We start from the raw sequence: 19,046 nt of genomic DNA on the forward strand, positions 1-19,046 counted from the left end.
ATGCTCTATCCATGCTAGTATCTTTCCTGCAATAGCATGGGCTCTTAACTTGTTTTGCAGCCTCATGTGTGACACCTTGTCAAAGGCCTTTTGAAAATCCAAGTTCACAACATCCAACAATTCTCCCTTGTCTATCCTGCTTGTTATCAAAGAATTCCAACAGATTTGTAAGATAAAATATTCCCTTACGTAAACCATGTTGATTGCGGACTATTTTATCACATTCCTTCAAACACCCTGAAATCACATCCTTAATAATGGGCTCCAACATCTTCCCAACCACTGCGGTCAGTCTAACTGGCCTATAATTTACTTTTTTCCGCCTCTCTTCATTCTTGAAGAGTGGAATGACATTTGCAATTTTCCATTCTTCTGGAACCATGCCCAAATTCATTGATTCTTGAAAGATCATTATTAATGCCTCCACAGTCTCTTCAGCTACCTCTTTTAGAGCCCTGTGGCATAGTCCATTTGGTCCAGGTGACTTATCTACCTTCAGACATTTTGCTTTCCCAAGCACCTTCTCCCCACAAATGGTAACTTCACTCACTTCTGCCCCATAACACTCTTGAACTTCCGGCATACTGCTAGTGCTTTCTACAGTGACGTCTGATGTAAAATACTTATTCAGTTTATCTGCCATTTCCTTGTCCCTCATTGCTATCTCTCCAGCATCATTTTCCAACAGTCCAATATTTACTCTTGCCTCCCTTTTGCACTTTATGTACCTGAAGAAGCTTTTGGTATCCTCTTTAATATTATTAGCTAGCTTATCATTGTTTTCCATTTTTTCTTGTTTAAGAGTTTTGTTCAAGCTGCCTTCTGTTGGTTTTTATAATCTTCCTAATCATCTAACTTTCTACTAAATTTTACTGTATTATATGCTCTCTTTTTGACTTTTATTTCGGCTTCAACTTCAGTCAGCCACAGTTGCATCATCCTGCCTTTAGAATACTACTTTGGGATGTATCTATCCTGTCCTTTCTTTATTGCTCTCAGAAACTCCAGTCATTGCTGTTCTGCCATTATCCCTGATATTGTTCCCTTCCAATCAATTTTGAATAGCTCCTCTCTCATGCTTCTGTAATTCTCTTTACTCTATTGTTATATTGATTTATCTAATCTTAGCTTCTCAAATTGCAGGGTGAATTCTGTCATATTATGTTCATTGTCTCCTAAGGGTTCCTTTACCTTAAGCACTCTAACTATTTCTAGTTCTTTGCACAACACCCAATCTAGCTGATCACCTAATGGGCTCAACCACGAGCTGCTCTAAAAAGCTGTCTTGTTGGTGTTCTATAAAGTCCCCCTTTTAGGATCCAGCATGATCTTGATCTTCCCAATCTACCTGCACATGACTATCATAATATTGCCTTTTTGACATGCATTTTCTTTTGTGTTGTAGCTTGTAGAGCACATCTTTACTACTGTTTTGGGGGTCTGTATATAACTCCCATCAGGGATTTTTTTAACCTTGCAGTTTCTTAGCTCTACCAGCAATGACTCTACATCTTCCAACCCCATGTCACCTCTTCCTAATGATTTAAGTTCATTTTTTTAAATCAGAGCCACCCCAAGTCTTTTGCCTACCTGCCTTTCATTTCAATACATTGTGTATCCTTGGAAGTTAATCACCCAACTATAATGCTGGGAGGATTAGAATATAAAGGTGAGGATGTAATGTTGAGACTTTGAGACATTGGTGAGGCCTTACTTGGAGTATTCTGTGCAGTTATGGGTCCTTTATCTGAGAGTGGATGTGCTGAAACTGGAGAAGATTCAAAAGGAGGTTCACAAAAATGATTCCAGGATTAAGTGGTTTGTGAAATGAAGAGCATTTGTTGGTTCTGGGCCTGTATTCACTGGAATTTAGAAGAATGAAGAGCGACCTAATTGAACCCTATCTAATGGTGAAGGGCCTTGACAGAGTGGATGTGGAGAGGATGTTTCTTTTGGTGAGAGTGTCTAAGACACACCCTCAAAATAGAGGGGCATCCTTCTAGAATGGAGGTGAGGAGGAATTTCTTTAGCCAGAGCGTGGAGAATCTGTGGAATTCGTTGCCACAGGCAGCAGCGGAGGCCAAGACTTTTTTTATATAATAATATATTTTGAACTCATTGCCTCAACTAATAAAGATTTGCATGCCATTTGCCTCCTTAACCACCCTATCAACCTGTGTAGCCACTTTCAGGGAGTTATGAATTTGGACCATAAGATCCCTTTGCTCATCAACACTGTTAAGGGTACTGTTTCTTTACATTTGTCCTACATGGTATGATACTTCACATTTGTCTGGGTTAAGCTCCATCTGCCATTACTGCACAGATATCTGCAACTGATCTATGACCCGTTGCATTCTTTGCTGATCTCCTATGGTATCCTCAGTATCACCAATCTTTGTATCATTCGCAAACTTGTGAACACACCCATCTACATTTACATCCAAATTACTTATGCACATCACAATCAGCAAAGGTCCCAGTACAGATACCTGCAGAACACCACTAATCATAGACTACAATCTAGAATAAATCTCTTCCACCACTACCCTCTGTTTTAGATGCACAAGGCATTCTGAATCCAAGCGGCCAATTCACCATGGATTCCATGCATCTTAGTCTTCTGGGTGATCCTCCCATGAGGGACTTTGTCAAACACTTTACTAAAATCCATGTAGACAACATCCACTGTAATTAATTTTCCCAGCTGAATATATATCTTTTATTTTTACTCCCTGTAAAATATTTTTGTTGCCTTTCCACTACTGCTCCCTGTCTCTGGCTAAATTTCTTTTGAAGTATAAAATACATTTGATAATCTTCATATATTATATCATTTATGCTTGTATTTGTCTCTTAGTGTTTTTTGTTTAAATACTGTTTGGTCAAGGATGACCTCTTTTTGAAAACTATATGAGTTTCTGGATTTTTAACAAACAGCTTAGTCAATAAGCTAAATATAAGCCATGATCACACAAGTTCAGCATTGGATGTGTTGAAGCATGCTATACAGAGACCCAGAACTTAGAGATTAATGGATAGAAATTTATCTTCTGTTGAAGGAACTAAATGTACAATGACGTGGGAACCAAATTTCAAAAGTAGATTTCAGTGCCATCATCACATGTCTCAGGGCAGTAGCTGTTCTAAAGTCTCTCCATTCCCATGAAGTATAGGTAGTTCAAAGAGGGTTTAATTATCACCACACCTAGTCTTTTTGCTCACTTAATGTAAAGTAATGATTATTCTAAATAAGATTGATGTCATCCCAACAATGAGTACTCTAAATGAGAAGCTAAGAGGCAGGTTTGATGTGTTTCTGAGTAACTTTTCAGCAGAAAGTGTGAAAATTGATATTGATAAAAAAAAAGAAAATCAAAGGTGATCTCAAGTTTAGTTATTCATTTCATTGTACAGCGCTGAAGCAAATTGTTTCCAGTCTGCGAAGTGATGGATAATCGTGATCTTCTCATTTTACAGTTGTATGCCCCGCTGGCAGCTTTTTCCAGGATGGGAGGTGCATTCTGTGTCCCCCTGGGTTTTACCAGGAGACTGCAGGAAACTTGCATTGTAACCAGTGCCCATTGGGAAGGAAAACAGTGTCTCCTGGAACTTTTTTGGCCCACCAGTGTAAGCATATTTTTGATTCATTTTTTCAATACGTTTATCTCTTTTCTGATTCCTAATTTTCCATATTGCATTTCTTTCCAACCTCATGCGTTCACAGTATGCATTCTCCTTCCTTTTCCTGGCCTCGTGTCTGCTTCCCGTCTTTGGCAACTAATCTCTCCATGTGCATTGCTTCTATATTCTGCTCAAAATTCTGCTCTCCATTTTGCTCAAAACCTAAGCTTGTAGAGTGCAAGAATGTCAGTGCTTGTTGACTAATGATTTTAAAAACTGGAAGCAGAGACCTTGTCATCTGATGCTGTGGTTTGTGACAACACAGGGAATGTAAAGCATTTCTTCCTTTGCAGTTAAATATAGTGAATTCCTGCAATGGTGTTGATTCCAGAAGTGGACATATGACATATTCAGCAAGGGGCATCCATCTGTTATTTACTCTTTGATACTGCTTCTTTTTCCACGAGTGTGTTTATTCACCATCTTCATTCAGTGAAGGCAAACAAAGACTTGCGTCAGACTTGTTATGTAAAATCCTTTTTGAAGCAACTGGATGAGAACTTGAATCACAAAGATACCACACTTTGTAGTTTAAAAAAAAACAAAATTGGCCTTCAAGTTCCTATTGAGTAGGTTGGGTGCATGTAGAACTTCTATAGCATACTTGTCCTTATCAGTTGAGTATAAAGGGCTGGAAGTTATGTTGAAACTGTACGGAAATTGGGATAGACTATATTTAGAGCACTGTGTGCATTTCTGCTTCCTGGAAAAACAAGGAAGTTTGTGGAGTTTTAGAGAGGTGTACAAGAGGGTCAACATAATATTGCCTAGTTTGTAATGTATTACAGTAGTGAAAATGAAAGGTTAGACAAACAAGAATTGTTTGCTCTGGACTGTTGGAGGCTGAAGGATGACCTGAGGGATTTGTATATAATTAGGAGAGGCATGGATAGAATAGATGGTCAGAGTCTTTTTTTTGCTGTGAAATTTCAACAATTCGGGTCCATGAATTTAAGTTGAGATGAGGAAAGTTTAAAGGATGGATAAAAGTCAAGTTTTTCTTGGATAAAGAGTGGTAGGTGTCTGGAATTCACTGCCAGAGCAAGTGGTGGAAGTAGGTATGATAGCCATGTTTACAAGTTGTTTTAACAGGCAAAGAATGAAGAGGAACCGTGCAGGCAGATGGAATTAAGGAAGTTGGCATTGTGGTTAGCACAGTCATCATGTGTGAAATGCCTGTCCTGTGCTATATTGTTCTACATTATTCTTCTAGGAATATCTGCATTGAAGATTCTCTGTTCCTCTGACAAGATTTCTATTTGTTTCTTTTCCCCTGCTTTCTCTCAATGGTTTCATTTTCTCCTCTTGTTTCTGGTGAGCTGCTGAGTCCTGTTGAAGAGTCTTCAACCTGAAATGTAAATTTTGTTCTGCATATTTCCTGTAGTTCTTTTTAAAAAAGAAAAACAAATTAACCCCTATATTCCTCACCTATCCAGACTGTACCACAAGTGTTTTTGGACTTGTCAGAACCGATGATAATTCCGACATGCACGTATACGATTACACTCTGATTTTAACCTAATACTGTTTAAGCTCCCTGGGTGACAGTCTGCAAATTTCAGGTGGGAGCCTTCAAGAAGCAAAAATCCTGCCATTGAATGACCTCTCTGTTCTCCAGGCTCTCTGGAGGAATTGTAACTTGGATCCTGACTTTTTTTTTAACCAAGTCAGATTGGGGGGTGGGGTGCACTCTGTAAGATGTAACTTAATCTGCCATTGGGTTCTCATAAGTGTCATAATGATTAATTTTGAATAACGAGGATCATGCAAATATCAAAGGGGAGTCTCATTTACCCTTGAAGTGGGCTGACTCTCGGAAAGAGTGGTGAATGGAGTACTTTCCTCATTGTAGAGGAGCAAAGAGCTTACATGGCTAGGTGTGAAGTATTTTCTGCTCTTTTCTGCTGAGTTTCCATATATGAATCATTTGACTGTAACAGGTTTAACAGAATGTGAAACCAGTCCACTGAGTTTGCAGTGTGACCTGCAAGGACAATACAAAGCAGCACAACAAGATAGCAGTGAACAGAAATCTTTCTGTGTCACCACGACTGGAGTGCGATTGGTCTGGACTGAAATCAACGGAAACCTCTCTGAATCAGATTGTATTGGTGAGTGTGTTTATTACATTGAATTTCAATACCTTTTTGAGATGCTGTCATGAATTCTTATTGGTATTTGTGCTTATCAAAGATATGGAGAACAAGAACACCCTTCCCATTATCAATCATGAAATTTGTGAGTCAAGGCTTCTTGCTTTTCACTACCTTTATGGTCCTAATTAACTGTGAAGTATCTCTGTTGCAGTACATACAATTCCAGAAATACATCAGGATGGTGGGACTTGTGTCCTGAGTTGTGTATATTTCAATGCAAGAAGTTTTGTGGGAAAGGCAGATGAGTTTAGGGCATGGATCAGCACGTGCAATTATGGTGTTGTAGTCATTAGTGAGACTTGGCTGCAGGAGGGGAAGGACTGGAAGAACAATATTCTGGGATTCCATTGTTTTAGATGTGACAGAGTGGGAGGGTTGGTTTTATTAGACAGAAAATGTCACGGCAGTGCTCAATCAGAGCAGACTGGAGAACTCGTGGAGTGAGGCTTTATGTGTGGAACTGAGGAAATAGAAGGTTATGACTATATTAATGGGGTATATTATCGACAACTCAACAGTCCTTGGGATTTAGAGGAAAAAATTTGTAGAGAAATTGCAGACTGTTGCTAGAAACGTAGGATTATTTTAGACAATGATTTTGATTTTCTGTGTACAGCGACTCCCATATTGTAAAAAGACTAGCTGGGATAGATTTTGTCAAATGTGTTCAGGAAAGTTTCCTTTATAAGTACATGCAAGTCCCTATGAGAAAGTGTGTGATACTTGACCTGCTATTGGGGAATGAGACAGGGCAGATGCAACAGTTTGTGTAGGGGAACACTTTGCATCTAGTGACCACAATGCCATTAGTTTCAAAATCAATATGGAAACTGATAGGACTGGTCCATGGTTTGAGATTCTAAATTGGAGAAAGGCCAGTTTTGATGGTATCAGAAAGGATCTGGCAAGTGTGGATTTGGTCAGGCTGTTTTCTGGCAAAGGGGGTAGGTGGGAGACCTTTAAAAGCGAAGTTTTGAGAGTACAAAGCTTGTATGTGCCTGTCAGAATAAAGGATGAAGAGAACTTTGGTTTTCAAGAGATATTGAAGCCCAGGTTAAGGGGGGAAAAAAGGAAGTGCATGGCAGGTATAGGTAGGTAGGAGCAAATGAGGTACTTATGTCGCATAAGAAATGCAAGCGAACACTTAGAAATCAGGAGGACTAAGAGAAAGTAAAGGAGAATCCCAAGGGATTCTACAGGTATGCCAAGAGCAAAAGGACCGCAAGGGACAAAATTGGTCCTCTGGAAAATCAGAATGGTGATCTATGCATGGAGCCAAAAGAGATAGAGGGATCTTAAGTGGATTTTTTTTCCATCTGTATTTACCCAGGAGATAGACACAGTCTGTAGAAGAGAGGAAACACAGCAATGACTTCATGGACTGCAGGGTGCCAAAGTGTATGTTAGAACAAAAGGATCCAAGAACACAGGTCCATAATTCATTGAAAGTGGTGGCATAGGTAGATAGGGCCATAAAGAAAGCTTTTAGCATGTTGGTCTTCATAAATCAAAATACTGAGCATAGGCCATGGGATGTTATGTTGAAGCTGTACAAGACATTGGTGAGGCCTAATTTAGGAATTGTGTACAGTTTCTATAATCTGCTTCATCGTTAAAACGATATTTAAAAAAAAGTTGGTAACAGATAGGTCCTTGTGCTATCTTCATTAAGTTAGACAAAAAAATTATTTCCCTTACCAAGTTGTTGGTTCAAGCAATCCAGTCACAGCAGAGTTTTTGTGGCTGGAAACATGATAGATTTGATTCTGACTATTGAGACATTACTTGATAAACTGCACCAGGAAACAAGCAGTCAGGTGAAGTGAGGTTTAGATCCTGATGTAGTTAACTATGTATCTTGCAACATGCATTGAGTGCCCAATGTGAGGTCTGAGGTCATAGTGACAGGAAGAACAACAAGACTTGGGTAAATATCTCAAAATGTCATCAGGTAGAAATAAACAGCTAGATAAAGAAATATGAACAAAAAACAATGAAGACACTCAGCAAGTTGGTCAATAATTCAGGTCCAAGATTTTTCTTTAAAATTCAGATCTGAAGCATATTTACTTGAGACTGCCTGATCCAATGAGTGTTTTCAGCATTTTTTGCTTTTATTTCAGGTTTCTCGCATCTGTTGCTTCAATGATTGTCAGTTATTATTGTAGAAAGAGTCAGGGATCGTTTGTCTAATATTACAATGAGCAGAAAACTGATCAATTTTGTTTCCTCTTAATTCTTCCCAAGATTTTCCCTATGGTCTGTTTCTGCTTCTCTGTATTCCTCTATCAAGGATATTTTAAAAAAAGTGAAGTTTTGCAAATGTGTCATTTGTCAATAGACTTGGTGTTGATTCCATTCAATGTCTGTAACTTCAATTTTATTATTTGTAACTTCAAATTTAATATTTGTGTCAGATGCCTATATTAATGAGTAATAACTCTTAACAGTTCTAGAATTACTTTCCTTTCTCTTATCTGCAGTCTTCCGACAGTTTGACAGCATCGATCAATCCCAGCTCATTCTGAACTCAGAAAACACGGAAGTAATTAAAGTTTTAACAGCTCAGTCTAATTGGCAGAGGCACCTTCTAGATTGTCTCTCAGGTCAGTTAATGTCGATATTCCTCTGATAATATTACCACTGCCAAAGTCAAATGACTCCAAGGGAGCTCTTCAGAGCAGCAGACTCTTATCTGAAGTTAATCATCTTCATCTGCTTGATCAATGACTTTTCATCATAATGTTAGACATGGTGATCTTGCTCATGTTTGCTCTATATTCAATCCATTTGTGGTTTCTCAGAGAATCAAGCAACCTATTTCCTATCTGTTCAAAACCTAAGCAACATTTGGGCTATTAAGTGGCAAGTTATACCTGTGCCACATAAGTACCAGGGTATGTCTATCTCTGTCAAGAAAGAGTATAAATACCTACCCTCGATATTCCATGGCATTACCAATTTGTCAAATCGTCATCATTTATACTCTGTGATTTGTACCCTATTGATCAGAAACTCAATTAGATCAGCCAGATAACTGATGATGTTGCAAGAGGTCAGAGGTCATTCTGTGACCTTTATCCTTCCAGACACCCAAAAGCCTTTCGCCATCTGCAGGATACTAGTTAGGAGTGTGGTAGGAATATTGTTTACTTTCTGGAGTGAGCACAGCTTGAACAACTTTCAAGAAACTTGGCACAAAGCAGATAAGGCTACCTGAAATCACTCTCAGCATTCACACCTTCCACCACTGTAGCAATGAGCATCATGCAGAAAGTGCATTGCAGACCATTTGACACCACCTCTCATACCTGTGACTTGGCTACCAAAAAAGAGCAGAGATAGCAGATGCATGAGAAATCACCAGTTATAGTTTCCAATTGAAGTCAGCCACCATCTTGATCAAATAGATTACATAAATAAAATTATTACTGAGGCATTGCTGACTCCATAAAGCATTGCACTGAGTGAAGTCAAAACACCTCCGTTATCTTCTGAATACCACAACAATGGGTAAAAATCATCTCCTTGCAAGAGTAGTCCACAGTTTAAGAATATTTTTATACATTCAGAGAGAATTTATTGGCTGAGGGTCTCTTTCATCAGGATTGATTAAATCTGCTTTTTATTACATTAATCCAGTTATAGTTCAAAGATAGCTTGGAAGTATTCCTCTAACACCTTCAGGACGGAACTAACACAGATAATATTTTTAAAAATGAGAATTAAGTTGCTAACTCGCTATAGCAGATTGGGGAAAAAACATAGAAACATAGAAAACCTACAGCACAATACAGGCCCTTTGGCCCACAAAGTTGTGCCGAACATGCCCCTATCTCAGAAATAACTAGACTTACTTATAACCCTCTATTTTACTAAGCTCCATGTACCTATCTAAAAGCCTCCTAAAAGACCCTATTGCATCTGCCTTCACCACTGTTGCCGGCAGCTCATTCCATGCATTCCCCACTCTGAGTAAAAAAACTTACCCCTGACAACTCCTCTGTACCTACTCCCCAGCACCTTAAACCTGTGTCCTCTTGTGACAAGTAGATTTTTTTTAGAAACAAATCTGGAAATTGGATAATTATTGCTATTACTGTATTAATAAAAGCAACAATGTCGTTTGTAAAAACCAATTACTTCACTCGTATTCTTGAGGAAAGGCAACTCACTGTCTTTAGTCACTCCAACATGCCTTAACTTGTGCTTTTAATAACGCAGAAGGAGACTATTTGTCCAAAATGATTAGTTCCATTGTACCTCTCTATTTCTCCATTCCAGTGAAACACTTTCTTTTCTTATTTGCCCATCAATTCCCCTGTGATTCCTTTTCATTAACCAAGCAAGGAGTTGAGTTTATGGACAGATCAGCCATGATCTTATTGAATGTCAGGGCTGGCCTGATGGGCTGGATGGCCTACTCCTGCTCCTATTTCTTATATGCTCATGAAATAACAAAATTTTCATTGGTTTTAATATTCACAACATCCTTTTTCAGAAAAACTGGTCTGCACAGTAGTCTCCATGCACTTTTTTTTTCTGGATTTCACCAACTACTGTCTGTGACGTTAGTGTTGCTAAGGAACGTTTTATCTTGGAGAAAACCCAAACAAATAACCTTGGTCAGCTTCTTGCAAGTTTTTGCTGAAGTATTCAATAAATGTAGTCCTTGAGGTGCATAATTTGAGCTGTGATAGCTCCAAGAACTGGATTGATTATTTCCTGGAACCTGGAAAGTTTGTTTGCTTCTGTGTTAAATTACTGCACTTTTGGGACAAATATATTTTCTAAAATTGTCCCATCCATATCAGAAAATTATTCCCAGAAACTTGGTTCTTAAAAGAAACACCACAGTACATAAATAACTCACTTTTGAAAGAGCTTCAAATTTGCCCCATTCTCATGCTCTCCTGTCATCCCATTTATGTGTTACATAGACTTCGCGGGACAGAAATGGAATTTAACTACTGAATCTGTTTTCACTGCCATTTCAAACAGTATATTTCAGATCATAACAACTTGCTGCATAAGAACACTCATGGTGTTTTTGTCCACATCCAAACTTTGAACACAATTAGCCATAACAGTCAGCACTCTTGGGAGACTTTCAGCGTATCAAATTGTGTTTGAATTAACTACAGTTGCCAGATGAGTGAAAACTGTTTTTTAAATAGTGGAATACCCAGTCTCCACATACAGATGTTTTCAAATGTGTTCTTAATATAATCGGTTGGATAAATGAGCCTTTTTACATTCCATGTTGTATTTCCATTGAAAGATTACTACTATTTGAAATTAAACTCAAGAAAATAAGTATAAAAATAAATATTTCCCTTTGCAGAATGTTCTGGAAATGATATGTGCAACTTTTTAACGTTGGTCAGCATAGGAGACCAGTACAAGTGTGAGCTTTACAATAGCTCAGAATCGAACTTCCTCTGTAAAACATTTGGGCAGGTAAGGGAAGTCAGTTTTGCTCTTTGATCCAAATTCTTGATACCCCTAACAAATCTGATGCTAATGTGAATGATATAATGCACTATCATTAGGGGCAAGACATAAGAAAATGTCTCCACCTTCAATTCTGCTATCGTTGTAGCATATTGTCAGAAACTATCATCAATTTCCTCTTTCTTATTTTAAGCTAAGAAATCAATGTGGAAGATATTGGAAGCATTGAATATGACAAACAGTTAGTGCAACTGGTCTTACTTTTGAAAATCCGTAGATAGTCAGAGAATAAAGTTTAACCAGTTTTGAGTTTGAGGAACTAGAAAAAATGAAAGTAGGACACGCAAAATGCTGGAGGAACTCAGCAGGCCATGCAGCATCTATGGAAAAAAGTATATTCAACATTTTGGGTCAAGACCCTGCAGCAGGACTGCAGAAAAAAAGATGAGGAGTCAGAGTTAGAAGGTGGTGGGAGGGGAAGGAGAAACACAAGGTGATAGGTGAAACTGGGGGGAGAAGCGGGTGTTTTAGTAAAGAGCTGGGAAGTTGGTTGTGAAAGAGATACAGGGCTGGAGAAAGGAGAATCTAATAGGAGAGAACAGAAGGCCATGGAAGAAGGAAAAGTGGGAGGAGCACAAGAGGGAGGTGATCGGCAGGCAAGGAGAGAAGGTGAGAGAGGGAAAAGGAGATGGGGAATGGTGGGGGAATGGACCATTGCTGGCTGTTCAAGAAATCGATGTTCATGCCATCAGGTTGGAGGCTACCCAGATGGAAACTAAGTTGTTGCTCATCCATCCTGAATGTGGTCTCATCACAACAGTAGAGGAGGCCATGGATAGACATTTCAGAATGGAAATGGGAAGGAGAATTAAGATGGGTAGCCACTTCTCATTCCTATTCCGACATGTCTATCCATGACCTCCTGCATTTTGTGTGTGTTGCTTGGATCTCCAGCACCTGCAGATATTCTCTTGCTTGTGAATGAAAGTAGGAGTTAGTTCGGTGAGGCTTTATGCAAGCACAGTAAAGATGTAGGTTGAAAGTAAACCACCCCAGCTCTGTGATATGCTTAATAACAGTTAAGCCTAGAAACTGGACTGAATAGCAGATTTATTTATTTATGGAAATCCTGTTGTTTAAACTAGATTATGCCAAGGTAATCAATGAATGGCCTTCAGGAATTTGGCCAAGGAACTTGCATTTGGTAATTCTCTTTAAGCAGCTCATGTTATCATGGACATGGTGGCCAACCTGTAATTACTAAGTTGAAAGTTGAACTGGAGTTTTTGTCTGGAGTTTTCACAACATGGATATTCTCTATCCAATGATTCATGTGTTCATCCATAGCATCTACATAATTTACTTCCAAGGTTTTACCTCCAATCCCTCTCCTGAAGTAATTTCCTTATATTATGCACCATTATTTACATTGGCTTCCATCAGTATTGTTCTTCAATGAAAATACCCCTCTCATGTCAACTTTATGGGCTATTCATAGCTCTATTCCCAAGCCTGTGTCCTTGACTCCCCAACTATACTTTGAAGTATCCCAGTATGCCTCTCTGCCCTATCAAACTACTGCTATTGGCTCTTGAAATCACCTCAGAGCCATTAGGGATAAGGATCAAATGTGGCCTTGCCAGCTTTAACCAGAGATGGTATTTCACATCTCTGAATATAGACAGTTGAATGCATGACTGTCTTTGATAGTATAAAGGAAGTACAGGGTACTCAAGAGGCACTAAGTGAAAAAATGCAGTACTCTTAAAGAGTTGTAGAACTGCGAGAGGTCATAGAGCTAGGAGGGTGCTGACGTCGGGGAGAAATCTGAAAACCGGATTAAAATAGTTATCTGGGCAGGAACGTAACTCATTGTTCGCTAACAAACACTAAATGATGGAGGACTTCAGCAGGTCAGGCAGCATCAATGGAGAAGAATGAACAGTTGATATTTCGGGCCGGGACCCTTCATTAGGACTGGAAAGGAAGGAAGAAGCTGAAATAAGAAGGTGGGGGGAGGGGTAAGAATGCAAGATAGAAGGTGACAGCCGAAGCCAAGCGAGGGATCAGAAAGTGTGTGGAGGAGGGATGAAGTGAGAAGCATGGAGGAGATAGGGCGATGAGGGTTGAAGAAGAAAGTCTGATAGGGGTAGAGAGAGGACTATGGGAGAATGGGAAAGAGTAGGGGACCAGAGAGGGGGACTGACAGACAACTCAGAAGAAGCGGAAAGAAGGGTTTGTTATGCCAGTTGTATATGGTCCTCCGTGTGCACTTTCAGCCTTTGTTATCCAGTTCTGTAATTCACTGCACGTCAGTTACTAACCTTAATAATCCTTAGAGGTATTGTATGCAATATTCAGCTCACTGTTGGTTGGTTGTTATCATATTTTTACTTTATTCGGCTTTTTTATTAGAGTCGAGGTTTCCTGGGGAACTCGGCTACAGTCAGATATGAAGGGATCAGTTGTGAGCTCAGGATCAACAGCACTGGCGAGGGGAATCTAAAGGTTTACAGGAAGAAGGGTGAGTACTAATTGAAAGCCAATAACATGAATGATCAGTAGTTAAGCACCTGTCTATAACAGGGACAGGATGTTTATTATTTTCTATGCTTTTTTTTGGAAAGGATTTAAAATCTATGTAATCATGAAGCAGAAGCAAAGTTTAATACCGTATTACCAATGTGCCAAGCCAATAGTTTTAAGTATCTATTGAATCAATGGATCAAAAGTCACTATTCGTAAAGACACTTCCGTTTTCCCCAGCTGACATCGTAATATAGAAAGAGAACAAGCTGGACTCACTAGCAGGTCAGGCTAAGGATGCAACAACGTTAATATTTCAGGTTACTAGCCTGAGAAAATTCAGAAATCAGGCGTGTTTTAATTGGCTGTCTCAAATTTGCAACAGAGAGAGAAAAACTGAGCTGCAACAGAACTTGTTAGGGATGGGACATGCTGCAGATGCTGGAAATCTGATAGAAAATGTAAAATGCTAGAAACATGCAACAGGGTGGGCAGCACCAAGGGAGAAAGAAAACAGTTTATCAGCTAATACCTGAAACCGGGTATTCGGCTGTGTAAATTCATGAGCTTTTCTGTTGAGACAATAAAGGTACTTGTCAGTAATTATAGATTCTCTCTGTGCCCAACATCACTATTACTAATGTTTGGATCCTTGGCACAAATTCAAACATTCCCTAATTTTAAGTACTTCCAAAAGATCCTATTCTAACAAATGCTGGAGGAATTTAGCAGATTAGGCAGTATCCAGATTAAGTGTCATGACCTGCCCATTTCCATCCAAAGGTGCTTCCTGACCTGCTGAGTTCTTTCAGTTTAAGACCATAAGATATAGGAACAGATTTGGGCCACTCGGCTCAAGCTTTTTTCGCTCTTCACCATGGCTGTTTTATTACTCACTCAACCCCATTCTTCCGCCTTCTCCCGGAAGCTTTTGACAACCTGACTGACCAAGAAACTATCAACTTCTGCTTCAAATATACTCAATAACTTGGCCTCCACAGTCATCCGTGGCAATTAATTCCACAGAATCACCCACTTCAGGCTAAAGAAATTTCTTCTCGTCTCTAAATGGATGTCCAACTATTATGAATTTGTGCCCTCTGATCCTAGACTCACCCACTATAGGAAATATCCTCTTCACATCCACTCTATTTAGGCCTTACAATATTTGATAGGTTTCAATGAGCTCTCCCCTCATTCTTCTAAACTCCAGTGAGTACAGGCCCAGAGCCAGCAAATGCTCCTTCCATGTTAACCCTTTCATTCCTGGAATCATTTTCATGAACCTCCTCTGTACCCTCTTCAATGCCAGCATATCCTTTCTAAAATAAGGGGCCCCAAAACTGCCCTCAATACTCCAAGTGCAGTCTGAGCAATGTTTTATAAACCCTCAGCATCAAATCCTTGCTCTGGTATTCTGGTCCTCTCAAAATGAATGTTAACATTGCATTTGCCTTCCTTACCACCGACTCACCTTTGCAAATTAACCTTTAGGGAATCCATCACAGATACTCCCAAGACTGCTTGCACCTCTGATTTTTGAATTTGCTCCCTGTTTTTCGGGATGTATATTGTGTACATTTCTCTGACATTACATTGGACCTTTGAAACTTTATTTAGAAAATAGTCTGTCTTTATTCCATCTGCCAAAGTGCATGTCCACTTCCTTACACTACGTTCCATCTGCCATTTCTTTGCCTCTCCTCCCAATCTGTCTAAATCCTTCTGCAGAGCACCTGCTTCTCAATACTACCTGCCCTCTATCTATCTTTGTTTCTTCTGCAGACTTGGCCACAAAGCCATCAATTCTGTCATCCAAATTGTAGATATATTACATGAAAAATGTGGTCCCAGTAATGACCCCTGCAGAACACCGCTTATCACTAGCCATTTACTCCCACTTTTTGCCGCCTGCCAATCAGTCAATCTTCTATTCATGCTAGTATCTTTCTTGTAATACACAAGCTCTTATCTTGTTAGCAGCCTCATGTGCAGCACCTTGTGAAAACCCTTCAGAAAATCCAAGTAAGCAACATCCACTAACTCTCCTACCTGTTATTTTCTTAAAAAAAAAATGGAATAGATTTGTCAGGCAAGACTTCCCCTCAAGGAAACCATGCTGACTTTGGCCGATTTTATTATGAGTCTCCAAATACCCATCCTTAATAATGGTCTCCAACATCTTCACAACCTATGAGGTCAGGCGAACTGGCCTATAATTGCCTCCCTCCCTTTTTAAAGAGTGGAGTGACATTTGCAATTTTCCAGTTCTCTGGAACCATTCCAGAATCCAGTGATTCTTGAAAGGTCATTAATAATCCATCCACAATCTCTTCAGCCACGGATTTCATAACACTGGGATGTGGGCCATCTGGTCCAGGTCACTTATCTTATAAGCTTTCCAGCTTCCCAAGTACCTTCTTAGTGAAAGCAATACCACTCATTTGTGTCCCCTGACACTCTTGCATTCTAGTGTTCTGGTAGTGTCTTCCACAGTGATGACTATTGTAAAATACTTGTTTGTCAGTCTATTTAATTGTCACCTATAACCACCTTTCCAGTGTAGTTATACACTGTAGTTTCTATACTCACATTTTTTTACTGTTTATATATCTGAAAAACTTTCAGTGTCCTCTTTGATATTTTTGGCTAGTTTACCTTCATATTTAATCTTTTAGCTCCTTGTTGTTGTAACTCTCGCTTCAGCTAGCGGCTTAATATAGAGAGTGATAGCCCCCGGCCTGGCCAGACTTCAGTAATCTCGTTTGAAACATAGAAACCCTACAGCACAATATAGGCCCTTCAGCCCACAAAGTTGGGCCGAAAATGTCCCTACCTTAGAAATTACTAGGTTTACCCATAGCCCTCTATTTTTCTAAGCTCCATGTACCTATTCAAAAGTCTCTTAAAAGACCGTATTGTATCCGCCTCCACCACCATTGTCGGCAGCCCATTCCATGGACTCACCACTCTCTGAGTAAAAAACTTTCCCCTGACATCTCCTCTGTACCTACTCCACAGCACCTTAAACCTGTGTCCTCTTGTGGCAACCATTTCAGCCCTGGGGAAAAAGCCTCCGACTATCCACACGATTAATGCCTCTCATCATCTTACACGCCTCTATCAGGTCACCTCTCATCCTCCTTCGCTCCTAGGAGAAAAGGCCGAGTTCACTCAACCTGTCTTCATAAGGCATGCTCCCTAATCCAGGCAACATCTTTGCAAATCTCCTCTGCACCCTTTCTATAGTTTCCGCATCCTTCCTGTAGTGAGGCGACCAGAACTGAGCACAGTATTCCAAGTGGGGTCTGACCAGGGTCCCATATAGCTGCAACATTACCTCTTGGCTCCTAAATTCAATTCCATGATTGATGAAGGCCAATACACCGTATGCCTTCTTAACCACAGAGTCAACCTGCGTAGCTGATTTGAACGTCCTGTGGACTCGAACCCCAAGATCCCTCTGATCCTGCACACTGCCAAGAGTCTTACCACTAATACTATATTCTGCCATCATATTTGACCTACCAAAATGAACCACTTCACATTATCTGGGTTGAACTCCATCTGCCACTTCTCAGCCCAGTTTTGCACCCTATCAATGTCCTGCTGTAACCTCTGACAGTCCTTCACACTATCCACAACACCTCCAACCTTTGTCACCAGCAAACTTACTAACCCATCCCTCCATTTCCTCACCCAGGTCATTTATAAAATTCACGAAGAGTAAGGGTCCCAGAACAGATCCCTGGGGCACACCAGTGGTCAGTGACCTCCTTGTGGAATATGACCCATCTACAACCACTCTGACTACTGTGGGCAAGCCAGTTCTGGATACACAAAGCAATGTCCCCATGGATCCCATGCCTCCTTACTTTCTCAATAAGCCTTGCATATTAACCTTGTCAAATGCCTTGCTGAAATCCATATACACTACATCTACTGCTCTACCTTCATCAATGTGTTTAGTCACATCCTCAAAAAATTCAATCAGGCTCATAAGGCACAACCTGCCCTTGACAAATCCATGCTGACTATTCCTAATCATATTATGCCCTCCAAATGGTCATAAATCCTGCCTCTCAGGATCTTCTCCATCAACTTACCAACCACTGAAGTAAGGTTTGGGTGGATGCTGCGCAATGTGCCCCCGTTACAAATCAGTTACCCCGAAATAACAAACAGTACACAATATGTGATTAAATGATTAAGCTTTATAATTCTTACTTTGACTGTATGGTTAGTAAAGAAAGAAAAAAAGTTTATATATTAAAAAAAAAGGCTCCAATCTTATTAAACAGTCTATTGTGCAGTGTTGGAGCTCACAAATATGGCCTCCTCCGATCGTTGCTGCCCTTTGGACCCTCGCTCCAAGTTCACCCGTCAGGCAGTCTAACAACTTTCTCTATTTGCGTCTTCTCTCCTCATCTCTCTCTGGCCAAAAGACTGTGAAAATATCTCTTCCAGATTCACAAGAAAGAACAGCAGCATTCCAAACCCCGTCATCCCTAGTCATAACCCAAACATTGCTGCTACAGAGAAACCATTACATTATCAGTGAAACCTTACAGCACGTTACATTTTTTTAGATACCTTCTGTTGGTTCTTGAAAGCTTTCCAATCCTCTGCCTTCCCACTAATCTTTGCTATATTATATGCCTTTTTTTTGCTTTAAAGCTTATCTTTGACTTCCCTCGTCACCCATGCTTGCCTCAACCTCCCTTTAGAATAGTTCTTCACCTTTGGGATGTACCTATCCTGTGCCTTCTGAATTGTCCCCAGAAACTCAAGCCATTGCTGTTTTGCCATCATGCCTGCTAGTAACCCCTTCCAATCAACTTTGGCAAGCTCCATTTTCATTCTCCTTTAATTCCCTTTACTCCACTGTAATGCTGATACATTTGAGTTTATCTTCTCCCTCTCAAACTGTAGGATGATTTCAATCATATTATCGCTGACACCCAAGGATTCCTTTACCTTAAGCTCCCTAATCAAATCTGGTTAATTAAACAGCACCCTATCCAGCTCACCCCCAAGCTGCTTTAACAAGATCTTATAGGCATTCTACAAATTACCCCTTTTGTGATCCAGCACCAGTTGAATTTTCCCAATCTACTTGCCTATTGAAATCCATCATGCCTGTCATAACATTTCCCTTATGATGTACCTTTGGTATTTCTTTGAAATTTATATCCCACATTCTGGCTGTTGTCTGTGGTCCGTATA

The 19,046-nt window shown here is 39.9% G+C and overlaps 1 protein-coding gene across 1 annotated transcript in view; it reads left to right on the forward strand.

Annotated features, from left to right (window-relative positions):
• Positions 1-19,046, forward strand: part of tg (thyroglobulin) — a 350,909-nt gene that overhangs the window by 81,547 nt on the left and 250,316 nt on the right. Inside the window, exons 21-25 of the mRNA XM_059987817.1 lie at positions 3,481-3,630; positions 5,625-5,795; positions 8,324-8,446; positions 11,185-11,300; positions 13,710-13,818. Of these exons, the coding sequence (XP_059843800.1) occupies positions 3,481-3,630; positions 5,625-5,795; positions 8,324-8,446; positions 11,185-11,300; positions 13,710-13,818 (669 nt within the window). The remainder of the gene's footprint in view (positions 1-3,480; positions 3,631-5,624; positions 5,796-8,323; positions 8,447-11,184; positions 11,301-13,709; positions 13,819-19,046) is intronic.

This window comes from Hypanus sabinus, chromosome 1 (assembly GCF_030144855.1).
Source record: "Hypanus sabinus isolate sHypSab1 chromosome 1, sHypSab1.hap1, whole genome shotgun sequence".
Classification (NCBI taxonomy): Eukaryota; Metazoa; Chordata; class Chondrichthyes; order Myliobatiformes; family Dasyatidae; genus Hypanus; species Hypanus sabinus.